At 40.4% G+C, this 25,547-nt stretch overlaps 1 protein-coding gene across 1 annotated transcript; it reads right to left on the bottom strand.

Annotated features, from left to right (window-relative positions):
* Nucleotides 1-22,770: 22,770 nt before the first annotated feature.
* Nucleotides 22,771-24,497, bottom strand: LOC137752437 (seminal plasma protein A3-like). Its single transcript, XM_068527142.1, has 4 exons — nucleotides 24,422-24,497; nucleotides 23,717-23,764; nucleotides 23,111-23,242; nucleotides 22,771-22,910 (listed from the first exon to the last, which is right to left on the bottom strand). Exons 1-4 carry the CDS (start codon nucleotides 24,495-24,497, stop codon nucleotides 22,771-22,773), a joined length of 396 nt encoding a protein of 131 aa, XP_068383243.1.
* Between the last annotated feature and the right edge of the window lie 1,050 nt (nucleotides 24,498-25,547).

The raw sequence follows: 25,547 nt of genomic DNA, 5'->3' as shown, positions 1-25,547 counted from the left end.
ATGTGTGTACTCCACCCGACCAGTCCTGCATTCTGGCATTTCGTGTCTTGAAAGTACCAACATACTAGTCACTTATTCTATTCTATTTATTTAAAATTTAAAAAATTTAAACTTTTTATTGCCGTATAACTTAGAGTACAAAACTGAAGTGTACAGCTTGATGCATTTATAGTTATATACATATGTGTTCATTCATGTCACCGCCACCTAGGGCCAGATATAGAACATTCTAATCATTCCGGAAGGTTTCCTTGTGCCCTCTTCCAGTCAATACCACCCAGGGGTGACCACTTTCTGATTTCTCTCACCATGAGTTGATACTTACATAAAAGGAATCATTCAATTATGTACTCTTTTGTCTCTGGCTTCTTTCACTCAACATTGTGTTGTGAGATTCAGCCGTGTTGTTGCATGTAGCAGTATTGTTATTTTTTTAATTGCTGTGAAGGGAATTCCCTGGTGGTGGTTAGGACTCGGCACTTTCACTGCTGTGGCCCGGGTTCGATCCCTGGTTGGGGGAACTAAGATCCCGTGAGCGGCACGGTACAGCCAAAAAAAAAAAAAAAACTGCTATGAAGCATTTCATCTTATGAACGTACCACACTTATTTACCCAAGTCTATTGTTGATGGACATTTGGGTTGTTTCCAGTTTTTGGCTATTATGAATAGAGCTGCCATCAGCATCCTTGTCTAAGGATATATGCACTCATTTTTCTTGGGTATATACCCAGATGTGGAATTAATGAGGTCATAGGGCAAACGTATGTTAGTCTCAGTAGGTACTGCCAAACATATTTTTTCAAAGTGGATACTGGTATTTTTCAACTCCACCATATACTTTTTTTTTTTTTTTTTCTGCTGCGCCATGCGGCATGCAGGATCTTAGTTCCCTGGACCAGGGATAGAACCAGTGCCCCCTGCAGTGGAAGTGCTGAGTCTTAACCCCTGGACCGCCAGGGAAGTCTCCTATTATTTCTGTCTTTTTTTTTTTTTTTTTAAATTTTACCGCTTTACGGAAGATTCATTACAGTGTTTTTTGTTTTGTTTTTTTTTTAAGAGCTCCTGACTTATTTATTTATTTATTTACTTTATTTTTTTGGCTGTGTTGGGTGTTCGTTTCTATGCGAGGGCTTTCTCTAGTTGTGGCAAGTGGGGGCCACTCTTCATCGCGGTGCGCGGACCTTTCACTGTCGCGTTCTCTCTTACTGTGCGGCACAGGCTCCAGACGCGCTGGCTCAGTATTTGTGGCTCACGGGCCTAGTTGCTCCGCGGCATGTGGGATCTTCCCAGACCAGGGCTCAAACCCGTGTTCCCTGCATTGGCAGGCAGATTCTCAATCACTGCGCCACCAGGGAAGCCCTATTTCTGTCCTTTAAAACGAGTCAGGAATCTGAGTCATTTGAGACATGCTGAGAAAATCAAAACACTGTATTTAAAGTTTGTCTTGAACAAAGTTTGCTCATTTCTGACTAGTTCCTTCCCTTGTTTGGAAAGCTGCCAAGGTAATTTATTGTTGTTTTAGTTTGCATTTCCTGGGTTCCCAGGGAGGGAAATTGAGCATCTTTTCCAATCTGCTAGCATACAAGATCATTTATGGGTAATGCCATTGTCTAAAGACCTGGGTCCACCACTGGGGGGCACCACCCCAGAGGCACCCTTCACAGTGTTCTGCTCCACGGTGCATCATTTACATGCACCGCTGTAGACTGCAGTGCTAAGGCCCTGCCTCTCTTCCGCTAGGATAATTTTTTAAAAATTTAAACTTGCTTTCCCAAGTATCCCATCTGGATTTAGCACCTAAATTTGAACCCTGGAGGAATAGTGAAGTGGCCGAGGACACCGTATGGAAGACAGTAGTGACCAAAGTCATTGGATAAATATTTACTGAGCGCCTATTCTGTTCCAGGCACTGTTCCAGTCACTGGGGCTACTGCAGGGACAGAATAGACAGAAATCCCTGCTCATGTGGGACTTGTTTTCTAAGGAGGGAGACACTAAATACTGTAAAGTTTGACATATGATGGCGATGAGTGCAAAGGAGAGGAAACAGGTGGGGAAGAGGGAGTGCCTGGGTCGGGGAAGATGGTTGCAGTTTTATATAGGGTGGTCAGCGAAGGTCTCCTTGAGAAGGGGACATTTGTGTGAAGACCTGAAGGAGGCATCAGAAGGAACAGCAAGTGCAAAAGTCCTGAGGTAGGAGTGTGCCTGGTGCCTTAGCAGAACAGGAAGGAGGTCAGTGTGGCTGGAGTAGAGGGGGTAGAGGGGCCCAAGGCATGTGTCTTAGGGGAGGGGGTCAGAGAGAAAGGGGTTGGTATAGAGAGTGTAGGACCTTGTAGGCCGTTGTAAGAACTTTGGCCTTGACTCAGCCTTTTTCTTTTTTTTTTTTTGGCCTCGCTGCGCAGCTTGGGGGATCTTAGTTCCCCAACCAGGGATAGAACCCGGGCTCCAGCAGTGAAAGTGCTAAGTCCTCACCCCTGGACCACCAGGGAATTCCCTAGACTTATTTTTAAAAAGGATCTCTCTGGCTGCTGTGTTGAGAATAGAAGGGGATTGGGGAAAGGCAAAGGTTGAAACATAGAGACCATTGCAATAACCAAGGTGGGAAAATGTGGTGCCTCGGACCAGGGAAGTAGCAGTGGAGGTCATGAGAAATGGTCAGATTCTAGAGGAAATTTGAAGGTTAGATATGCTAATAGGATAGCAGAGGAAGAGAGGAAGATCAAGCATAGCTCCAACGATGTGGTTTGAGTAGCACACTTAAAAAAACTCTTGGGGACTTCCCTGGTGGCACAGGGAAGAATCCACCTGGTTGAGAATCCGCCTGCCGATGCGGGGGACACGGGTTCAAGCCCTGGCCCAGGAAGATCCCACATGCCGCGGAGTAACTAAGCCCGTGCGCCACAACTACTGAGCCCGTGCACCTAGAGCCCGTGCTCCGCAGCAAGAGAAGCCACTGCCGTGAGAAGCCCGCGCACCGCAACGAAAAGTAGCCCCGCTCGCCGCAACTAGAGAAAACCCGTGCACAGCAACAAAGACCCAATGCAACCAAAAATAAATAAATAAAATAAATTTATGTAAAAAAAAATGTAACTCGCAACTTAAAAAAAAAACTTTTATTTTGGACGATTTCAAACATATACATAAGTAGACAAAAATAGTATAGGAAACCCTATGTAGCTACCAATGAGCTTCAACAATTTTCAACTTATGGTCGATGTTATTTCTTCTATGCCCCCACCTCTCTCCATCCCATATTACACTGAAGCAAATCTCAGACTTTGTTTCATTAAATTTGCAAACCCTTCAGTATATTTCTTCAAAAATATAAGTCCCCCCCTTTTTTTTGTTTTAATTAAAGTATAGTTGATTTACAATGTGTTAATTTCTGCTGTACAGCAAAGTGATTCAGTTATACGTATATATACGTATATATGTATATATATATATGCACGTTATTTTTTATATTCTTTTACATTGTGGTTTATCACAGGATATTGAATATAGTTCCCTGTGCTATACAGTAGGACCTTGTTGTTTATCCATCCTGTATATAATAGTGTGCATCTGCTAATCCCAAACTCCTAATCCATCCCTTCCCAAAACCCCTCCTCTTTAGCAGCTACAAGTCTGTTCTCTGTGTCTGTGAGTCTGTTTCTGTTTCATAGATAGGTTCATTTGTGTCATATTTTAGATTCCACATGTAAGTGACATCACATGATATTTGTATTTCTCTTTCTGACTTACTTCACTTAGTATGATGATCTCTAGGTCCATCTATGTTGCTGTAAATGACATTATTTCATTCTTTTTTATGGCTAATATTCCATTGTGTATATATACACCACATCTTCTTTATCCATTCATCTGTCAATGGACAATTAGGTTTCTTCCATGTCTTGGCTATTGTAAATAGTGCTGCTATGAATTTTGGGGTGCATGTATCTTTTTGAATTACAGTTTTGTCCAGATATGTTAAGCCCCCCCTTTTAAATAAACATGCCAGAAAAATATTATTATACCTGTTAACAGTTGGCTCTCACAAAGACCACAGAATGTCAGTAGTGCCACAAAGGGGAAAATTAAGTAAGGCTACTTGAGATTGAGTAAGGCTACTTCAAAGCAAGGAACTGGATAAGATTAAGCAACGATTATGGCACAATAATGTAGGGTTGGTGAACCCAACAAAACAATAGTCTTGAAACAAGCCTTGATAAGCGAACTGTTGTGTAATAAGTGAGCTCTTTGCCTACGTGAGCAATCTGTAATCCTGAAAGGGGAGGTGTTTGCCCAGGTGAATAAACTGTTTGCTTAGATAAATTGGTTTGCATGAATTTCCGGGGGTAAATAATGAATTATTTATTGTTTTACAGACTTATCCTTCTAGGCAAGACTTTCTTGGAACACACCATTAAGTCATGTTGAAGTGCATAGTTTCAGTTCTCATGTCTAATAGAATTTAAAATACCTCGTATGGTTAAATAGCCAATCAATGAATAGATTTCCCTACCTGTCTCATAAAAATATCTTTTCTTGTTTTTTCAAGTCAGGATCCAAGTGAGGTTTACACATTGCACTTGGTTTTGTGTGTTTAAGTCTCTTTTAAGCTGAAGCTTCCTTCCTGTCTCTTTTTATTCCACTAAAATTAACTTTTGACAAAGCTAGGTCACTGTCTTTCAGAGTTCCTGCAGTCTGGATTTCACTGATCGTATCCCTGTGGTGTCATTTAACATGCTCCTTTGCCCCACAAATTCCCTTTTACTTTGTAGTTAGAACTACTGATCTGAGCTGTTCAGCCTAAATAACTATGGCAAACAGTGGGAAGATGGCAGAGTAAGAAGCACTAGGAGTCTGTCTCCCCACCTAGATGACAGTTGCACTGGCAGTTACTGTCTGCTATAACTGTTTTGGAACTCTGGAGTCTGTTGAAGGCTTAACAACTGCCAGAGGAAGGCTTGATGGTAAATTGCGGTTCATTTCAGTCAGTCTCATCTCTCAGCACAGTAGCAGCTACCCATCCAACACCCCCAGCCATGCGACAAGCTGCTATGCTTGTGTTCCAGGAGCAATCTGCATGCAGCTTGTGGGAGCCAGAGGGCAGCAAGGACCCTGTCCTCCAAATATCAGGGATCTGTGCTCTGATCACTGATTGCCGCTTTTGATCACAGACAAAAGAGGTGGGCAGCTGAGGTTGTTGCACCTTCCCCCATGGTTGTGAGCCCCTCTCTCTCCAGCTAAACTGACTTCCAGGCGACTTACCTGGCTGGTACCTTTTCTCCCCCCTTCATTTTTACTTTTTCTTCTTTTGAGAGCCAGACATTAAAAACAAGGACATTGAAAAACAGCTACGTATATGGGGAAGATTAGGAAGCGACAGTGCATATCCAAGAAAAGGCTCAGAAAAGACCTGAGAAGAACTTAAGTTTACACCTCAGGCTGATCCTCTGCACAGAGACAGCCTACAACAATTTAAAAAAAAAAAACAAAAAACCTGAAACTTCCATGAAAACAATAAAAACAACAAACCCTGGGGGAGGGGAAGAATCTGATGTCCAGAATTACCACTTTCTTAGATTCAAATGTCCAGTGTTCAACAAAAAAAAAATCACAAGGCATACAAAGAAACAGGAAAGTATGGCCATTCAAAGGAAAAAAAAAATTAACAGAAACTGTCCTTGAAAAAGACCTAATGGCAGATATATTAGACAAAGACTTTAGAACAACTGTCTTAAATTTCTCAAAGAACTAAAGGAAGATGTGGAGAAAGTCAAGAAAACAATGTGTGAACAAAATGAAAATATCAATAAAGGGATAGAAAACCTAAAAAGAACCAAAAAGAAATTCTGGAGCTGAAAGGACCAATAACTGAAATGAAAAATTCAGTTGAGAGATTCAAAGGCAGACTTGAGCAGGCAAAAGAAAGAATTAGTGGACATAAATATAAATAATGGAAATTATCATGTATGAGACACAGAAAAAAAAATATTGAAGAAAAGTGGACACAACCTAAGGGTCCTGTGGGATACCATCAAGGAAACCAACACACGAATCATGGGTGTCCTAGAAAAAGGAGAGAGAGAGAGAGCACAGTGAGAGAATATTTGAAGAAATAGTGGTTGAAAAGTCCCCAAATTTCATGAAAGACATGAATATAAATATCCAGAAAGCTCAACAAACTCCAGGTAACATGAACTCAGAAAGAGCTGCCCTGAGACACATTATAATCAAATTTTCAAAAGACAAAGACAAAGAGAGAATCTTGAAAGCAGCAAGAGAGAAGCAAATCATCACGTAAAAAGGATGCTCAATAAGATATCCAGAAAATTACTCATCAGAAACTTTGGAGGCCAGAAGACAGAGGGTCAAAGGGCTGAAAGGAAAAAAACCTGTCAACTAAGAATTCTATACCCAGCAAAATTGCCCTTCAAAAGTGAGAGAGAAGTTAAGACATTCCCACATAAATGAAAGCTGAGGGAGTTCCTGACCACTAGACCTGCCTTGCAAGAAATGCTCAAGTGAGTCCTGCAGAGTAAAATTAAGACACTAGATCGTAACTTGAAGCTGTATGGAGAAATAAAGATCTCAATAAAGGGAAATACATGGGCAATTATAAAATCTAGTATTGTAACAATGGTTTGTAACTGTGCTTTTTGTTTTCTACATGATTTAAGGGACTAATACATTTAAAGAGAAAAACCCAAATTATTAGTAAAAGCTAGTATAACTGTAACTTTGGTTTGTAACTTTAAATCTTGTTTTCTACCTTATTGAAGAGACTAATCCATTACAAATAATTATTCATTTATTTGGGGGGCACACAATATTTAAAGATATAATATCGTGATGTTAATAACCTAAAGGGGGTGGGGATGGAGCTGTAAATGAACAGAGTTTTGTGTGTTATTGAAGATAAGGTGGTATAAATGCAAATTAGAGTGTTATAACGTTAGGGCATTAAGTGTAATCCCATGGTAACCACAAAGAAAACAGCTATGGAATATACACAAAAGGAAATGTGAAAGGAATGTAAACATTTTACTACAAAAAATCAACTAAACACAAAAGAGGACAGTAATGCAGGAAATGAGGGACAAAAAAGCTAAAGAACATACAGAAAACAAATAGCACAATGACGGAAGTATGTCCCTCCTTATCAGTAATTACTTTAATTGTAAATGATTAAACTCTCCAATCAAAAGATAGAGATTGGTAGAGTGGGTAAAAACATATGATCCAACTGTATGCTGTCTACAGGACACTCACTTGAGATCCAAAGACACAAGCAGGTTGAAAGTGAAAGGATGGAAAAAGATATTTCATGCAAACAGTAAACAAAAGGGAATGGGGGTGGCTATATGGTATCAGACAAAATAGACTTTAAATCAAAAGTTTACAAGAGACAAAGAAGGACATTATATATTAATAAAAGGTTTACTACAGCAAGAAGATATAAAATTATAACATATGCACACCTAATGACCAACTGTCAAAATATATAAAGCAAAAATTGAAATTGAAAGGAGAAATAGTAATAGTTGGAGATTTCAATACTCCATTCATGCTAATGGATAGAACAACTAGACAGTGGATAAGTAAGGAAATAGAGGACTTAACACAAAAAAACAACTAACTCTAACAGACGTATACAGAACGCTCTACCCAAAAACAATAGAATACACATTATTCTCAAGTGTACATGGGACATTTTCCAGGATAGACCATAAGTTAGGTGGCAAATGAAGTCTCAACAGATTTAAAAGAAAGATAGGTACAAAGTATTTATCTTATCTGACCATAATGGGATGAAGTTAGAAATTAATCACAAAAGGAAAACTGGAAAATTCACCAAGTTGTGGAAATTAAACAACACTTTTAAACAAGCAATAGATCAAAGAAGAAATCATGGGGGAAATTAGAAGTAGTGGAAGCAATGCTAAGGGGGAAATTTATAGCTATAAATGCTTACATTAAAAAATAAGAAAGATACTAAATCAACAATCGAACTTTACAACTTAAGGAACTAGAAAAAGAAGAGCAGACAAGCCCAAAGCTAACAGAAGGAAGGAAATAATAAATATTAGAGCAGAGATAAACAAAATAGAGAATAGAAAACAATAGAGGAGACCAATGAAACCAAAAGTTGGTTCTTCTAAAAGGTCAACAAAATTAACAAACCTTTACCTAGAGGGACTAAGAAAAAAGAGACTTAATTTATTAAAATCAGAAATGAAACTGGGGGTATTACTACCGATTCTACAGAAAGGATTATAAGAGAGTATTGTGAACAATTGTACTCTTACAAATTGGGTAACCTAGATGAAACGGACAAATTCCTATAAACACAAAACCTACTGAGACTAAATCATAAAGAAATAGAAAATTTGAAAAGACCTGTAACTAGTAAGGAGATTGAATCAGCAATAAGAAAAATCTCTCAACAAAGAAAAGCCTTGACCTGATGGCTTCACTGGTCAATTCTACCAAACATTTAAAAAAGAACTAATACCAATTCTTCTCAAACTTTTCCCAAAAAATTGAAGAGGAGGGAACACTTTCTAACACATTCTGTGAGACCAGCATTAATCAGATACCAAAGCCAGACAAAGATACTATAAGAAAAGAAGACTACAGGCCAATATCCTTATGAACATTGATTCAAAAATCCTCAACAAAATGCTAGCAACAGAATTTATCAGCATATTAAAAGGACTATAAACCAAGGTCAAGTAGGAGATTTATTCCTAGAATGTAAGGATGGTTCACCAAATGAAAATCGATCAGTGTAATATACCACATCAACAGAATGAAAGAAAAAAAAAACACACATGATCATCTTAATTAATACAGGAAAAGCATTTGACAAAATTCAACATCCTTTCATGATAAAACACTCAACAAACTAGGAATAGAAGGAAACTATCTGAACATAATTAAAGTCATGTATGAAAAATCCACAGTGCCATAGTTAATGGTGAAAGACTGAAAGCATTTCCTCTAAGATCAGGAACAAGGCAAGAATGTTTGTTTTCACTGCTTCTATTCAACATGGTACTAGGGAAGTTCTAGCAGACCAGTTAGGCAAGAAAAAGAAATAAAAGACATCCAAATTGGAAAGGAAGAAGTAAAATTATCTCTATTTGCATATATGATCTTGTATGTAGAACACCCTAAAGATTACACACAAAAAAACCTTTCAGAGCTAACAAATGAATTCAGCAAAGTAGCAGGATACAAATTCAACACACAAAAATCAGTTGCATTTCTATATGTGAACAGTGAACAATCTGAAAAGGAAATTACAAAAACAATTCTATTTATAATAGCATCAAAAAGAATAAAATACTTAGGAATTAACCAAGAAAGTGAAGGATTTGTACAATGAAAATTACAGAACATTGCTGAAAGAAATTAAAGAATGCTCGTGGCATTCCTTGGCTTATAGCTGCACCACTCCAGTCTCTGCCTCCATCTTCACATGGCTTTCTTCTGTGTGTGTGTGTGTGTCTGTGTCTGTGTGTGTCTGTGTGTGTGTCTGTGTGTGTGTCCTCTCCTCTCCTTATAAAGATACCAGTCATTGGATTTAGGGCCAATGTAATATTCAGTATGACCTCATCTTAACCGATTATGTCTGCAAAGACCTTATTTCCAAATAAGGTCACATTTTGAGGTTCTGAGTAGGCAAGAATTTTGGGGGGACACTATTCAACCCCACACAGCTACCTTGAGCAACTACTAATATCAAACTCATTTATGAATCCCTCCAGAATCACCACTTGGACTATTTGAAAAAGAGAGAGAGAGAATGCTTTTCACTGCTGGGAAATATTTCATTATGCAATAACTTTTGGTGTTCTTTCATCTGAGAGGAAAATTCCTCTTTTCTCTTACCTAAGTGCTTCTGTCACTCAACTCCTTCCCATCCTCCAAAGCTTGACAGAGTGTTTATCTCTGGCTTTGATAACGGTGCAGCTCACAGGACTTTATGATATTTGTTTCAAGAACACAGGGCAAGGGCTGTGGAGAAGTATTTTTCTGAGGCCTGACTGGTGTTAGACACAAGAGCTGATGTTTAGGGTTTTGGATTGTACTGAACCATTGCCGAGTGCCAGATCAGTGTGTGTGTGTGTGTGTGTGTGTGTGTGTGTGATGTGTGTGATGTGTGGGGCACTCTAAAATGTGCCCTCTTGCCTAAGTCTTGCCCAAGAAAATTGTGAATGCTATTCTAAATTTAAAAAGCTAAAGAGGCATAACAACCAAATGCAGTGCATGGACCTAGATTGCCTTTTAGTTAAAACACAAATAAGCTTCAGAAGACATTCTTGGAACATTTGGGAATGTTCAAACAAAGATATATATTCAATGATATTATGAAACTATTGTTAACTTTTTGTTACTTTAATTGGATGATTATGATAATTTTGTCCTCTCTTGCCATTTTATTTTTATAATGCTTATTGAAAATGGTTTCTGCTACCAGGGATGGAAAATTTATTGCAAGTAACAGATGTATTGTTTTTAAAGTAATGAAAGTGAGATGTACATTTTAATGAAACGTGTAGAGATTTGGGTTTCCAGAGACTTAATTTTCTTATATGTGATAATGGTATTGTGTCTCTATAGAAGATTGTCCTTATTCTTGGAAGATGCACGTTGAAATGTGTAGGGGTGAAAAGTCATGATGTCTAAATTTACTTTCAAGGATTCAACAACAGTACAAGTGGCAGGGCGGGGAGGAAGAGAGAACAGGCAAATATGGCAAAAAGTTAATAATTGTTTGACCTGGGTGGAGAGTATATGGGTATGTGTTGTTCTGTTCATTAAACTTTTCTATGTGTATGGAATTTTTTTTTTGGCATGCAGCTTGTGGGATCTTAGTTCCCCGATCAGGGATTGAACTCGGGCTGTAACCCTAACCCTAACCCTAACCCTAACCCTAACCCTAACCCTAACCCTAAAACTGCTCTGAAAAAAATAAAGTCTATTAAAATTTTTAAGGGGAAAAGTAGCAAAAGATTTAGAATTTTTGAGGACTTGATGAGTTCTCAGAGAGTGAACAGAGTTTTGATTGGAATGACCAATCACCGTTTATGAGATGAACACATGTGGGCACCATACACGTCCTGATTTTATGTAGTGGGCACTGATGCCTGCCCTCCCAGGCCTGAGGATGGGGGTTGAGGTGGGAAACATCCCTCATACATTAATAATAGAAAAGAAACACCTTGAGAATGTAAAGGTTTGTGCTTTTAGAATTTGTTAAAATGTGTTGTACATTGTTACTGAACTTGGATTTGGGTCTACTCACCCGATGCACAGCAAAGCCAAGGTACTGACACCAGGTTGTGGTGGAGGAAAGTACAGTGTTTATTTGCAGGGCACCAAGCAAGGAGAATGGGCAGCTAGTGCTCAAAAGACCGGAACTCCCTGATGGCTTTCAGGCAAGGTTTGTTTTGTTTTTTAAAATTTTTAAATTTTTTATTTTATTGAAGTATAGTTGATTTACAATGTTTTGTTAATTTCTTCTGTACAGAAAATTGACTTGGTTATACATACATACATACATATAATATTATATTTACTTTTCTATTATGGTTTGTCACAGAATACTGAATATAGTTCCTTGTGCTATACAGTAGGACCCTGTTGTTTATCCATCCTATATATAATAGTTTGCATCTGCTAATCCCAACTCCTAATCCATCCCTTCCCAAACCCCCTCCCCCTTAGCAACCAGAAGTCTGTTCTTTATATCTGTGAGTCTGTTCCTGTTTCCTAGATATGTTGATTTGTATCTTATTTTAGATTCCATATATAAGTGATATCTTATGGTATTTGTCTTTCTCTTTCTGACTTACTTCACTTAGTACGATAATCTCTAGGTCCACCCACGTTGCTTCAAATGGCATTATTTCATTCTTTTTAATGGCTGAGTAGTATTCCACTGTATGTATGTGTGTATATATATATATATATATATATATATATATATACCACATCGTCTTTATCCATTCAACTTTGATGGACATTTAGGTTGTTTCCGTGTCTTGGCTATGGTAAATAGTGCTGCTATAAACATATGGGTGCATGTATCTTTTCAAATTATAGTTTCTTGTGGGTATATGCCCAGGAGTGGGATTGCTGGATCATATGGCAACTCTATTTTTAGTTTTTTTAAGGAACCTCCATACTGTTTTCCATAGTGGCTGCAACAATTTACGTTCCCACCAACAGTGTAAGAGGGTTCCCTTCTCTCCACACCCTCTCCAGCATTTGTTATTTGTAGACTTTCTAATGCTGGCCATTCTGACTGGCATGAGGAGGTACCTCATTGTAGTTTTGATTAGGCAAGGGTTTTGAAAGGCAGCTTTAGGGGTGTGGGTTGCAGGGTGCCTGATCAGCTGGTGGACATTCTTCTGATTGGTTGGTAGTGAGGTAACAGGATATTTGGGGCATCAACATCATCAACCTTCTGGTCTCAATTAGTCTGGGGTCCATGTGCTTGTAGTTAGCAGTTTCCATCTGGTGAAAGTCTGGTTTCTGTAAAAACCAGTAATGTGCATCAGACATTGTTATCTATGTCCTTTAGGGGGGAACTAAAACTCCTGTGACTCTGCTATATGGCTGATCTGTTGTTTAAATTGTTACCAGTTTCCTGGCCCAACAGTTTTTCTTTGTTACTACATGTTCACATTTTCCTAATCATTAACTCTTGAGCCAGCCTTTTGAGACTCAGGGGAGGCCTGAAGCAAGGTCTTTTACTTCAAGAGACAGGGGACATGGGGAGAGTCCCAAAGGGTTGCTCTTGGTTTCAGTACCTATGAAAATGGTGTTTATTGCCTCCACAGCACCCCCAAATGTAGCACTCATTCACTTGTTTATTAGGTGTAAATTTCCCTGCTATACACCCTGAATACCCAGGTACCAATCCAGCAGTCTTTCCTCTCCAGGAGCTTATAGCCAGCTAACAAAAACAAGGCAGGTGAGTATACTAAAGGTATACTTAGGATAGATTGAAGATAGAAGTTACAAGGAAAAAGAAATATAGTGATGATGAAATCACACCCCTCTGAACATAATGTTAAAAGCTAAAAACTCCACCAACAAAAAGTAGTATTAATATTTTATCTTCTTTTTGAATGTTTATGTATTATGCTTCTTTATTCTGTCCTAGTGAATTACGTCAGATTTCCTAAAGGTGGTGCCCTTGTTTTAGGAGCTTTATCTTTTGTTGCTTTTTGCTTTACTTGTGTTTCTCTTGTGTTTCACCATGACTTATGATGTTGGATGTTGATTTGGAAAAGATATTTCTTAGCAAGTTAAAGGAATATTTTGTTTCTATTTTAAGATGCTTTATTTAATAATGAGGAGTTATTTAAAGCTTATTAAATATATTTTAATAACTATTGAGATTATGTGTATGTGTGTATGTGTGTGTATATATATATATATATTTTTTTTTTTTCCCCCCACTCAGGAATACTTATTGAATGCCTCATATGTGCCAGGTGTTGTTCTGAGCACTGGGGCACAGGAGTAATCAAAGCAGCCTAACTGGTAGAGGTACTTTTAGCAGAAGAATTCAAGGTATGTTTCTTAATGATAACTATCAGTGTTTTTGCACTGCCTTAAGGGCCTTCACCCACAGTTCTGCCTTATTTTATACAGAGGGTTTTGACATAAGATTCTATGTTTTAAAAAACAATTCTACTTCTAAAAAACAAGAACAACAACAACAACAAAAAACTAACTCAGCTACCTTACTGTGTGACCTTGGGCAAGTTATATCAACTCTCTGAGGCTTCATTTCCTTTTGTATAAAAAAGTTAATAAATAATATCTTGCTCAGAGGATTGCAGTGGGAATTAAAGGCTAAGTATTAAATGGATAATGCCTATAAAGTTCTTGGCATATTCTTGGCTCATTGTAAGTGTTCTGTAAATGTTAGCTGTTATTGCTGTCACTTTTAGTTCTGTGAGTCAGTGACACCAAATTAGAAGTTCCCCCAGCTGGTGGAGGAAAAACTGAATCATGTTCTCTCCTGCTCCTGATTTTGTGTGATATTTGTGTTTAATCTGTTGATGTAATTGCTAGGTTTTCTAATTCTGAGCCCACATTTCTTTCCCTAGAAAAATTCAACTTGGATATGATATAGTCATCTTTTAATATACTGTGGCATTCTCCTTTTCCTGATGATGTAATTAGTTATGCAGAAAATCCAATAGACTCTTATTGTTTGTAAAGGGAGGTGGAATGAGAGAATTTGTGAAGGTGGCTTTTCTCTCTTTTGGAAACAAAAGAAAGTGAACTTCCTCCAGCTCTTTTGTCTGAATCTGGGTATTTCTCTGCATTTTGTTTCTTGGTTTATTGTCTTTCTCTACATCAAAGGCTTCTCACTAATTTAACAGAATTAGACATCCTGAAATGCTTATTGCTTCCTTCTCTGCATATTCTCTTTTGTGTTGCTTTGTTTCATTCTTTTATTAGCTGATATTTCTTGATTTCAAGAGCGTGTCTTTACCTTTAATCTGGTTAGAATTCTCTGCACCAGAAGAAATCATCTTTGACGTGTCTCTTTTCTTTCCCTTGCTTAGGGTTGCTGTCCTGTGACTTGAAGATCCAAATTCGCTCTCCCCCACCCATCCCAAGCCTGTTTGACCACAGGTCAAATAAATACCACTGGAGAAGAAAGGATTTATTTATTGAGCACCTTATGAGCTTGTAGAATCCCCACCAAAATCTTGCAAGGGGAGTTGGCTGCTCCCATTTACAGAAGAGAAAACCTGAGACTCATAAAGGATAATTTTGGGGGGGCAGGATTGAGTTTGGAACAGATATTCTTACAATTACATCACATTATCTCTTTAGTGGTTGGCATCTACATGGCTTGAATCCATCCTGAAGGGTAGCATAGTATAGATTTAGGATTTGGAGTCTGATCTTCATTTTCACCTTCAGTAGCTGTTACATCCTAGGAAATTTATTTAACTTTTTCTGAACTTTTGCTCTCGTATGTATAAAACGGTGCTATTTTTAGTCCTTCCACTAAAACTTGGTGAGACTCCATTAGGTGATTCAATGTAAACTTCTCACCACAGTCTTGGGTACATAGTTAATATTACAGCTCTTCTCTCTCTCCCATTTCCTTCCTCTTCTCCCTCTCTCTCCCCTTCCTCTTTCCCCTTTTCTCCATCTCCCCACTTTCCTTGCTCTCACCCTCCTCTTTCCTTTCCATCTCCTCTCCCTTCTCTCCTTCCATCACCCATCGCCTCCTCTTCTCCTTTTATTCCTCATCACTAACCCCCTTTTCACTTTTTTTTTAAATTAATTAATTAATTAATTGATCGATTGATTGATTTTTGGCTGTGTTGGGTCTTTGTTGCTGCACGCGGGCTTTCTCTAGTTGCGGAGACCTGGGGCTACTCTTCGTTGCGGTGCGCAGGCTTCTCACTGCGGTGGCTTCTCTTGCTGCAGAGCACGGGCTCTAGGCATGCGGGCTTCAGTACTTGAGGCTCACGAGTTCTAGAGTGCAGGCTCAGTAGTTGTGGCCCACGGGCCTAGTTGCTCCGCGGCATGTGGGATCTTCCCAGAGCAGGGCTCGAACCCGTGTCCGCTGCATTGGCAGGCAGATTCTTAACTGCTGTGCCACCAGAGAAGCCCCTTTTCACTTCTTTTATTTTGTGAGGCTGCTAGTTTCCTTGAATAGGAGAAATAGTTAAGAGGTGCATTCCTGGGAGGATTAGGTGTGGTTGATGTTGAGTAGAAAGGAGTAACGTGGTGCAAGGGAGAGAATATGATCAGCTGAAACAGATCCTACATCCAGTGAAAGTATCAGTGACAGAATTGACTCAAGTTAAGGCAAGCAACAAGGATATCTATTTCTTGTGTTAGGATAGGGGTAATAATTAACGAACAAACATGGCTTTTCCTTGAAGATAGGAATGTGTCAGGATCCCATGCATTTGCCAAGGGAAAATGGCAAAAAGGAAACAGGGATAACGCTATAGAATTAACTTTCCAGTTTTGCATATTTTATATTTATAACTTTTTTATAGAAGTAACTTTTTACTCCTATAATGAGAGAACTAATGTGGAAATCCCACAATAAACACAGTGAACTTTGATCATTCAATTTTTTAAAAAATTAATTAATTAAAAATTTTTTGGCTGCGTTGGTCTTCGTTGCGGTGCGCGGGCTTCTCATTGCTTGGCTTCTCTTGTTGCGGGGTATGGGCTGTAAGCACCCGGGCTTCAGTAGTAGTGGCGCACGGGCTTAGTTGCTCCGCGGCATGTGGGATCTTCCTGGACCAGGGATGGAGCCCGTGTCCCCTGCATTGGCAGGCTGATTCTTAACCACTGCACCACCAGGGAAGTCCCGATCATTCAGTTTTGAAACTCACATACAACCCATAATATTTGCGTTGTCACACTAAAACATTTCTACTGTATTCCCCTCCTAAAAAAAAAATCAAACATTGAAATTCCATTAACCTGAGATCCCCAATGAATCTTTTCCTAGAATCTTTGAGTGTTAAAAATAGCCTCTTGTGGAATTCCCTGGTGGTCCAGTGGTTAAGACACTGTGCTTTCACTGTGGAGGGCCCAGGTTCAATTCCTGGTCAGGGAGCTAAGATCCCACAAGCTGTGAGGTGTGGCCAAAAAAAAGAAAACAAAAACAAAACAAAAAAACACCACCTCTTGTTTTCTGTGAAAACCTGGGCTCACTGAGAAATTTATGCCAGGTCTGAGAGATAGAAATAGATGTAGAGAGAGATGGAGATGAAGGTGGGGTATGGGGGGCGGAGAAAGAAAAAGGAGAGATAAGGTGGTTTTTTCTTTCTTTTTTTAGTGTGGGGTGTGGGAACAGAAACAGTGACAGTCATAGCAGATTCCCAATGTTAGGAGGAGGATGGAGGTCTGCAGGTTGCGAAAGAAGTGGACCATTGATTCTGTCCCTTACAGTTCAGTAGTACTGGTAGGATCATCAGGGAAATAGCCATACTGTTCTGATCATCTTCTATTCAGCCCACCTTAAACGGTATGAGAGGACCAAATAAACAACACCCAGCACTGCCAGATGAGATTGATAGCAGTATATAAGCCACATATATTCACAGACTGGGGGAGGAGGACATTGCACACCATACAGGGCCACCCAGGGGTTGCACTTAGGTGCAGAGTGAATAAGCAGGGGCTGTAGGAAGCAGGCTTTGTAGTAATGAGGAGGAGGAGGCGTGACCTGGTTCTCTTAGTTTGATGGAAAAATCCAATCATGAAAATTCATGAGGTTGATGCAGGAGGGGTAATATGTGTATAGATTAATCCCTGGGAGATGTCTAGGACTTTCTGATTAGTATCAAGAACATTCAATCTCTAGAAGAGAAGAACTCATTGTCTACTTCTCCTGCTGACTGAATGATAGTCCAGGCCGTGGGACACAGTGTAAGCACCCAAGAAACTTCCTTTTATTCTTGTTTTTTAAAAGAGCTTTACTGAAGTATCGTTTGCGTACTGCTCAAAAATCCACCTGTTTGGTGTATACAGAGCATTGCAGAAAGAAATTAAGAAGAACTAAATCAATGGAAAGGCATTCCACGTTCATGGATGAGGAGACTTAACATTGTTAAGATGACAATACTCCCCAAGTTGATCTTGTTATTATTTCTGCTGCTTTCTCTCTTCTCCTTCTGGTAGTCCCATGTTTGTACGTTGCTAAACCTGACAGTGTCCCACAGGTCCCTGATGCCCCGTTGCATTTTCTTCATTCTTTTTCTTTCTTTTCTTCAGATTGGTTAAACTCTATTGATCTATCACCGAGTTCATTGATTCTTTTGCTAGCTCAAATCTGCTGTTGGGCCCCTCTAGTGAGTTTTTTAAATTTTTGTTATTATACTTTCAAACTCCAGAATTTCCATTTGGTCCTTGTGAAAAAAACAATTTCTAACTCTCTATTGGTATTCTCTATTTGATGGATCAATATCATCAAACTTTCTTTTAAATCTATGGCATGGCTTGTTTTTAGTTCTTTGAACATATTCATAATATACTCTTTGGAGTCTTTGTCTGATAAGTCTACCATCTAAACTTTCCTCTGAAAGACAGTTTCTACTGATTGCTTTTTTTCCTGTGTAAAGTACCCTTTTCTGTTTCTTGGCATATCTCATAACTTTTTGTTGAAATTGGACATTTTATTTTTAGCTTTTAAAAATATTGAGGTATAGTTGATGTACAATATTATATGAGTTTCATGTATACAACATAGTGATTTACAATTTTTAAAAGTTATACTTCATTCATAGTTATTATAAACTAGTGGCTATATTCCCTGTGTGTACATAGTAGTTTGTGCCTCTTAATCCCCTGCCCCCATTTTGTCCTTCTCTCTCCCCACTGGTAACACTAATTTGTTCTCTGTATCTGTGAATCTGCTTCTTCTTTGAGATATTCAGTAGTGTGCTTTATTTTTTATTTTTAAAATTATTTATTTATTTATTTTGGCGTCATGTGGGATCTTAGTTTCCTGACCAGGGATCGAACTCCTGCCCCCTGCAGTGGAAGTGCCAAGTCCCAACCACTGGACCGCCAGGGAATTCCCTCTTAGCTCACTTTTTTTTTTAAGGTAATGGGGACTCCTGGGATGGTGGAGTTGTTAATATATTTTAATATGTTTTGTTTATTTATTTATTTATTTGGTTGCACCGGCTCTTAGTTGCAGCAGGCGGTCTCCTTAGTTGCGGCATGCATGTGCGATCTAGTTCCCTGAGCAGGGATCAAACCGGGGCCCCCTGCATTGGTAGCGCGGAATCTTAACCACTGTGCCACCAGGGAAGTCCCTTAGCTCACTTTTAAATTGAGTTATTTGTCATTTTATTATTGAGGTGTAAAAGTTCTTTATGTGTTCTAGATACAAGTTCCTTATCTGACACCTGACCTGCAAATACTTTTCTCCCATTCTGGCAGTTTTTATTTTCTGAAAATTAAACCATAAATTTTGATAAGGTCCAATCTGTAAACTTTTTCTTTTGTCATTTGTCCTTTTAGTGTTATAAATAAGAACTAATTTCTTAACCCAAGGTCTTACAGATTTACTCATATTTTCTTCTAAGAATTTTATAATATCAGCTCTTAAAATTAAGTCTATGACCCATTTTGACTTAACTTTTGCATATGTGTGAAAGGAGGTATCCAACTTCTTTATTTTGCATGCAGATATGCTTGTTTCAGCACCACTTGTTGCAAAGATTATTCTTGCCCCATTAAACTATCTTGACATGTTGTTGAAGATCAACTGCAAATGTGAAGGATTAGTTCTGGACTTTCAATTAGAGTCCATTGATCTAAAAAATAAAGAATAATGATAAAGTTCATTTTTTTCCTTTTTTTTTAATTGGAGTATTGTTTCTTTACAATGTTGTGTTAGTTTCTGCTGTACAGCAAAGTGAATCAGCCATACGTATACATATATCCCCTCTTTTTTAGATTTCCTTCCCATTTAGGTCACCACAGATCATTGAGTAGAGTTCCCTGTGCTATACAGTAGGTTCTCATTAGTTATTTATTTTATACATAGTAGTGTATATATGTCAATCCCAATCCCCCAATTCATCTAAGGTTCATTTTTTTCTATAAATTATTTTCTATTTTTTCTTTGTCATAGCAGGTGATATCAAATATGTCAGTTATTTAGCATGTATTGTCTGAAATGTGCTAATTTTTTTGTTTGTTTTTTGGTAGAAGCATCTCTAGAGATTGGTTTTAAATCTTTTTCTGCCAATGCTTTAGTAAAAGGCTAAAGATTTATACAGTCTGAGAACCTGCCATTTCTCCCCCTTCCTCCTCCATTTCTCTGCTAATGCTTTAGACTTTTCAGCATTCTTCAACTAGGAATGCATATGTGTGTGCAGTGTGCACGGGCATGTGTGTGTGTGTGTGTGTGTGTGTAATCTTGCCCTTTTTCAGTTGTGTAAATTCAGTGCCATGAACAAGTATGTGGGGACTTCCCTGGTGACTCAGTGGTTAAGAATCCGCCTGCCAACGCAGGGGACACGGGTTTGAGCCCTGGTCCGGGAAGATCCCGCATGCTGCGGAGCAACTAAGCCCGTGTGCCACAGCTACTGAGCCTGCGCTCTAGAGCCCGCGAGCCACAACTACTGAAGCCCACGTGCCTAGACCCTGTGCTCCACAACAAGAGAAAACACTGCAATGAGAAGCCCGCGCACAGCAACGAAGAGTAGCCCCCGCTCTCTGCAACTAGAGAAAGCCCCGGAGCGGCAACAACAACAAAAAAACCAACACAGCTAAAAATAAATAAATAAATAAATAAATTTAAAGAAAAAAAAAAAAAAACAAGTATATGAAGGCTTTGGGATTAGATTTTCCCCCAGGGTAATATTTCCTTATAATCTGTTCAGAGAGTCAAAAAAGGAAACTTCTTTGGGACCACGAGAGACGATTTTCTGGTCCCCATTAACTGCATAGCCCTTACAGTGTCCTGGTTTCCTTTAATTTATTTATTTTTATTAAATTTTTTTAATTAAAATTTTTTTTAATTTAAATATTTATTTATTTAGTTTTATGTCCTGGTTTCAAGTGAGGCTCTGCGTTACTGGCTTTAAATCAAGAGGACAAATATTGTACCTCCTTCCTGCACGGTGATTAAAAGTCTGTGTATCTCTTCCCCATATGGTGACTGAAAGTCCATCACCAGGTCCCATGGATTTATTAGATAGGCACTGGGTGTTTTTGACCAGGATAAGATTTAGTGATCAGTCTTGGAGGCACTTCATTATTTCTGACACCTGTGAATTTAACCCTCTTTGAATCAGGCCCAGTTAGTGAGGGAAATGATATTCGTCTAAAATTCCTGTTTGTTTTAAAAAGGAGACTAGTCTGGGGCTTCCCTGGTAGCGCAGTGGTTGAGAATCTGCCTGCCAATGCAGGGGACACGGGTTCGAGCCCTGGTCTGGGAAGATCCCACATGCCGCGGAGCAACTGGGCCCGTGAGCCACAACTACTGAGCCTGCGCGTCTGGAGCCTGTGCTCCGCAACAAGAGAGGCCGCGATAGTGAGAGGCCCGCGCATCGTGATGAAGAGTGGCCCCCACCCGCCGCAACTAGAGAAAGCCCTCGCACAGAAACGAAGACCCAACACAGCGAAAAATAAATAATAAATAAATAATAAATAAAAATTAAAAAAAAAAAAGGAGACTAGTTCTTTTGAAAAATGCCAAGGATGTGTCGGATTCCGTACTTAGGACTGAGGCCAGGGCAGACGCAGTCCGTCCTGTCCTCCCCAATTACAGTCCCCCAGGGAAAAGGGACAGTTTAATTGTAAGTAAAGAAAGGATGAACTGGAAAGACACGATCGGGACTCCTTATACTGGGGAGTCAGAGAATAGCTCCAGGAAGAAATAAAATCTCAGCTAAGTCAGGACAAGACAAATCTTTTATGACAAGGACCAAGCCCTCTATACCCTCCGGGACCCTCCTCCCACCCTCACCTCAAGTTCCACCACCGAGCCTTCAGCTGTCAATCAAGCCCCCAGGAAGGACAGTTGTGATGTGTATTTTCTTTTATTAATTTTTTAACATCTTTATTAGTGTGATGTGTATTGATGTTCCATCAGGACCCCGAGGAAGGGAAGGGAAGACAAGAACATCCTGACTGATTAACCTGAGCATGCTGAGACCCTCCCATTTGATACATAGGTTTCTTTATAGGGGGAAAAAAAAAAAGACCACACCTGCAGAGAAAGTGGTTTATCGACTGGATCCCCACACAGCGGGAACATGGTGGAGATGCAGGGAAGGATTTCACCTCTGTCACTCAGAGCATCACCTTCACGCTTGAGATTTCTTGATTTTCTTCACTGAGGTTTCAAAGGCTTGATTGCATCCAAGGCCACGGGTGGATGCACTGGACAGTAATTGAACACAGTCTTGGGGTCAGTGTTAACGAGTCTATTTGTTTTTCCAGTCAGTCCCATGGAGGGCAGGGGTCTATTTCTCCTTTGCTTTCTGCTCTTCCCATGTCGACTCCTGCCCTCTCATGCCTGCTCCAAAGACTGTGCTGTCCTCTCTCTGCCCCTCTCTCACCTTCTCTTGCCACTAATCCTTCCCAGATCCTCTTCCTTCCATTTCTCATCCTGCAAACTCTCTTGCTTCTTCCCCCTCGGACTCTCGTCTCTCCATCTTTTGCCTTTTGCCTTCGTCGCTTCCTCTCTTTACGTCTTTTCTCCCCTCCCTCCTCTTCTTCCTCTCTGGGCCTCTGCCCCTCACTCTTCCTCCTGTACATTTCTACCTCATCTCGTCTCTCCACCTGCCTCATCCTTCCTTCTCACTGTGGCACCTGACCCCACCTCTTTATCCAGCTCTGTCTCTTCCCATCCTCCCTGGACGCTCTTACCTATTTTTTTTTTTTTTTAATATAATGGAGTATTTTGCATTTTTTAAAAAAAACGAATTCCTTTATTTTTATTTTATTTATTTATTTTTGGCTGTGTTGGGTCTTCGTTTCTGTGCGAGGGCTTTCTCTAGTTGCAGCAAGCGGGGACCACTCTTCGTCACGGTGCGTGGGCCTCTCACTATCAAGGCCTCTTTTGTTGCGGAGCACAGGATCCAGATGCGCAGGCTCAGTAGTTGTGGCTCACGGGCCTAGTTCCTCCGCGGCATGTGGGATCTTCCCAGACCAGGGCTTGAACCTGTGTCCCCTGCATTGGCAGGCAGATTCTCAACCATTGCGCCACCAGGGAAGCCCCGCTCTTACCTTTTTTATTGCTAGCAATACCTCCAAGCTCTATCCTGGTCAAAGTTTAGAGAGAGTGAGCACCAACGCCTCCAAAAAATACTCCCAGTTTTTGTGCAACTTTCGTATATTTTGCCTCGATAGATAAAGGGAAAGGTACGTTTGGCATGGTCTGAAAGATAGAAGAAATGGATGAAAACATTAATTGTGGGAGGGCTATTTTTAGTCTTATCAAGAGAAATGGACATGAATGGAACACACGGAGCTGGGTGAGGAGATGCCTGAGGTTTCCGTCTAGGAGACAGTTACGGACATTCCCCCTTCATCTGGGAAGCCATGTGCGCCTCACATGAGGATAAACTGCACACCTGCCTTTCCTAGTACAGTATTTCCATCTTCCTATATAATCCACATTTAGAGCACACCAACGGAATATGGAACCACGGATAGCACAATCAAAATACGTTTTCCCTCCATAGATGAATGGGAAAACACATCCATTACCTGAAAGAAGAAAGGCATTGTTCGCTTCTTCGGCTCTTAGGGTTTCATGATCTCTGCAGTAACTCTGACACAAGTCTCTGTTCAAGCTAGCCCATCATCCCCAAGGGCCTGCCCTGTACAGACCCCCTGCTAAGCATCAGGGATGTCAAGGTAAATATGGTGTGGTTCCTCCCTCAGGGACTAGGAAGGGTTCTTTAACTTTGGGCAGTTTCTACCTTAGCCTGTGGCACCAGCTCCGAAGCTCTGACCCTGGGTTCAGATTCCAGCCCCACCATCTACAGAATGCTCACCCTTGATGCTCTGTAGGGGTGCCACCTTGGGGAATGTGCACACATTCCTTCTCCTGAGAGGGTGAAGTTACCTCATGCATGTAAAGTACCTTTGGAGAATCACGGTCACAGTTACCATGCCGCACATGTTAGTTTGTTGCATTTGATTGCTGTTTTGTTGTCATTCTCTTCCAATGTTGATTACCTGGGGTAACTGCGAAAGGAACAGTGGTGTTCTCAGACAGCTGCTGATCTGGAAGAAAAGCAGGAGCAGAGGAGATGGATGCAGGGGGAGTGAGAACAAAGCAGGGGCACAACCAGAATACAATCTGCAGTAGGACCTGCCCTGCATCTCTAACTTTTATTTTCTATTATATTTTGAAGTCATTGTTTACCCTGAACAGATAGACTCAATGACTAGTGGGCTAAACAGAACAGATGAGTGGAGAATCTGACACGTTCTCATTGCTCTCCTACTGACACACGTGAATTCAACAATAAAGCTGAGACTCGGCTATAGCACACTGTTCACAGGACCTGCCCTGAGACCACACTGTCATTTCAAACAGTAAACTCTACATACATCAAAAACTCTTAATTTGAACAACATAACCAACCCTGGCTGTAGGCTGCTCATGTCTGGGAGATTGGAATGGATATTTAACAATGAGGCAGGGGTCATGAGGGTTGTTAGTCAATAAGGCCTTTGGCTTTGGTGCCAAACTCACCTGGCTTTAAATTTCATAGAAGTTGCATGAAAATTAAATAAAATGTGAAGCCCTTGGGATATACTCAAGAAATGGCAAACATTATTTGTCACCGCTATTATTATTATCATTATTTTTACACATCAATCCATGTCTGGGGCAGGCTGTTTCACACCAGTTCTAGCCCATCTCCCCTCTCTCACCTCCATTCACAGGGTCCAGTTGTAGAAATACAGACGCGCCAGCCCAAATCAGAAAGATCTCCAAATGCGGTGCCATGGCAGCTTGCTTTCCTGTGACTGACAAACGTCAGTCTGTTTCTTATATAACCCGTTACCCTGACACCCCTTCAAGCTGGTAAGGATCAACCTCGTCGGGATGGTGCTTGTGCATTCCTCAGCCTGAGAGCATGCAGTTCAAGTTTATCTCTCAGATGGAATGTACAGGACATTGGCTGGCAGTTTAATGTCTCCGAGCCTCAATAGTTTGAAATGCATTTAAAATGAGATCAAGGTCCCCTGGTTAGGGCTCTGCGCTTCCACTGGCAGGGGGCATGGGTTCGATCCCTGGTTGAGGAACTAAGATCCTGCAAACTGGGTGGCAGTGGCCAAATAAATAAATAATAAAGTAAGATGAGGCCAAAACGTTTGCAAGATTCTTGTCAGTTTCAGCCTCCTATGACAAGGCAAAGAGGAGAGGGAAAGATGAAAAGGACCATCTTCTCTCATGGGGTTTTCCCCAGCATCTGTCTCACCTGGTTTCCTGACTGCAGACTCAGCACCAGGCTCAAGGCCCAACCAGCTGGCCTGTTGGAGCCTCAGAGCAACCCCATAAGGCAGCCGTGCGGGTCTCCATGTGAAGGAGGAGGAAACCCAAGCTCAGAGAGCTCCTCAAGGCACAGGGTGAGTTAGGGCAGAGCCGGCTGTTGAAGCCACTCAGCCTAGTGGACCTTTTCAGAGAGGAAGATCCCCTGCCATGTTTCACACTCAACGATATTTATCTGCCCCACGTGGCTTCCCCACCCAATGCTTCCCTTGCTCTGAGCCTCCATTTCCTCACTTGCAAAATGCACATCACAATCCGTTCCTTACAGGGCAATGTGAGTTGTGTCTCTGAGGAGCTTTACGCTGGTGTGGGGACTCTTTACACAGTAGGTGCTCTGAGAACACCAGCTCACCATCGGTGCAAATCTATGGGTCCATTTATAAGTCTCCTCCCTTCTAGTTCTCTGATGAACACATCCTGGGTCTTGGAAAGCTATGCAGTAATGTTTTCCCCGAGGAGATAACCAGCCATCATGCCTTCACTGAATGGGGTCCTTGAGGAATC

This window comes from Eschrichtius robustus, chromosome 19, assembly GCF_028021215.1.
Source record: "Eschrichtius robustus isolate mEscRob2 chromosome 19, mEscRob2.pri, whole genome shotgun sequence".
Taxonomy (NCBI): domain Eukaryota; kingdom Metazoa; phylum Chordata; class Mammalia; order Artiodactyla; family Eschrichtiidae; genus Eschrichtius; species Eschrichtius robustus.
The sequence above is the reverse complement of the archived record's forward strand: the minus strand, read 5'-3'. Positions and strand labels throughout refer to the sequence as shown.

What these genes read in the sequence shown, in the direction of transcription:
- LOC137752437 (XM_068527142.1), bottom strand. Translation starts at nt 24,497, where the DNA reads ATGGCACCGCATTTGGAGATCTTTCTGATTTGGGCTGGCGCGTCTGTA. An exon ending in TCCTTTCGCAGTTACCCCAG is followed by an intron (nt 23,243 to 23,716) that starts GTAATCAACATT and finishes TTCTTCTTTCAG; the next exon opens with GTAATGGATGTGTTTTCCCA. An exon ending in GAAATACTGTACTAGGAAAG is followed by an intron (nt 22,911 to 23,110) that starts GCAGGTGTGCAG and finishes TCTATCTTTCAG; the next exon opens with ACCATGCCAAACGTACCTTT.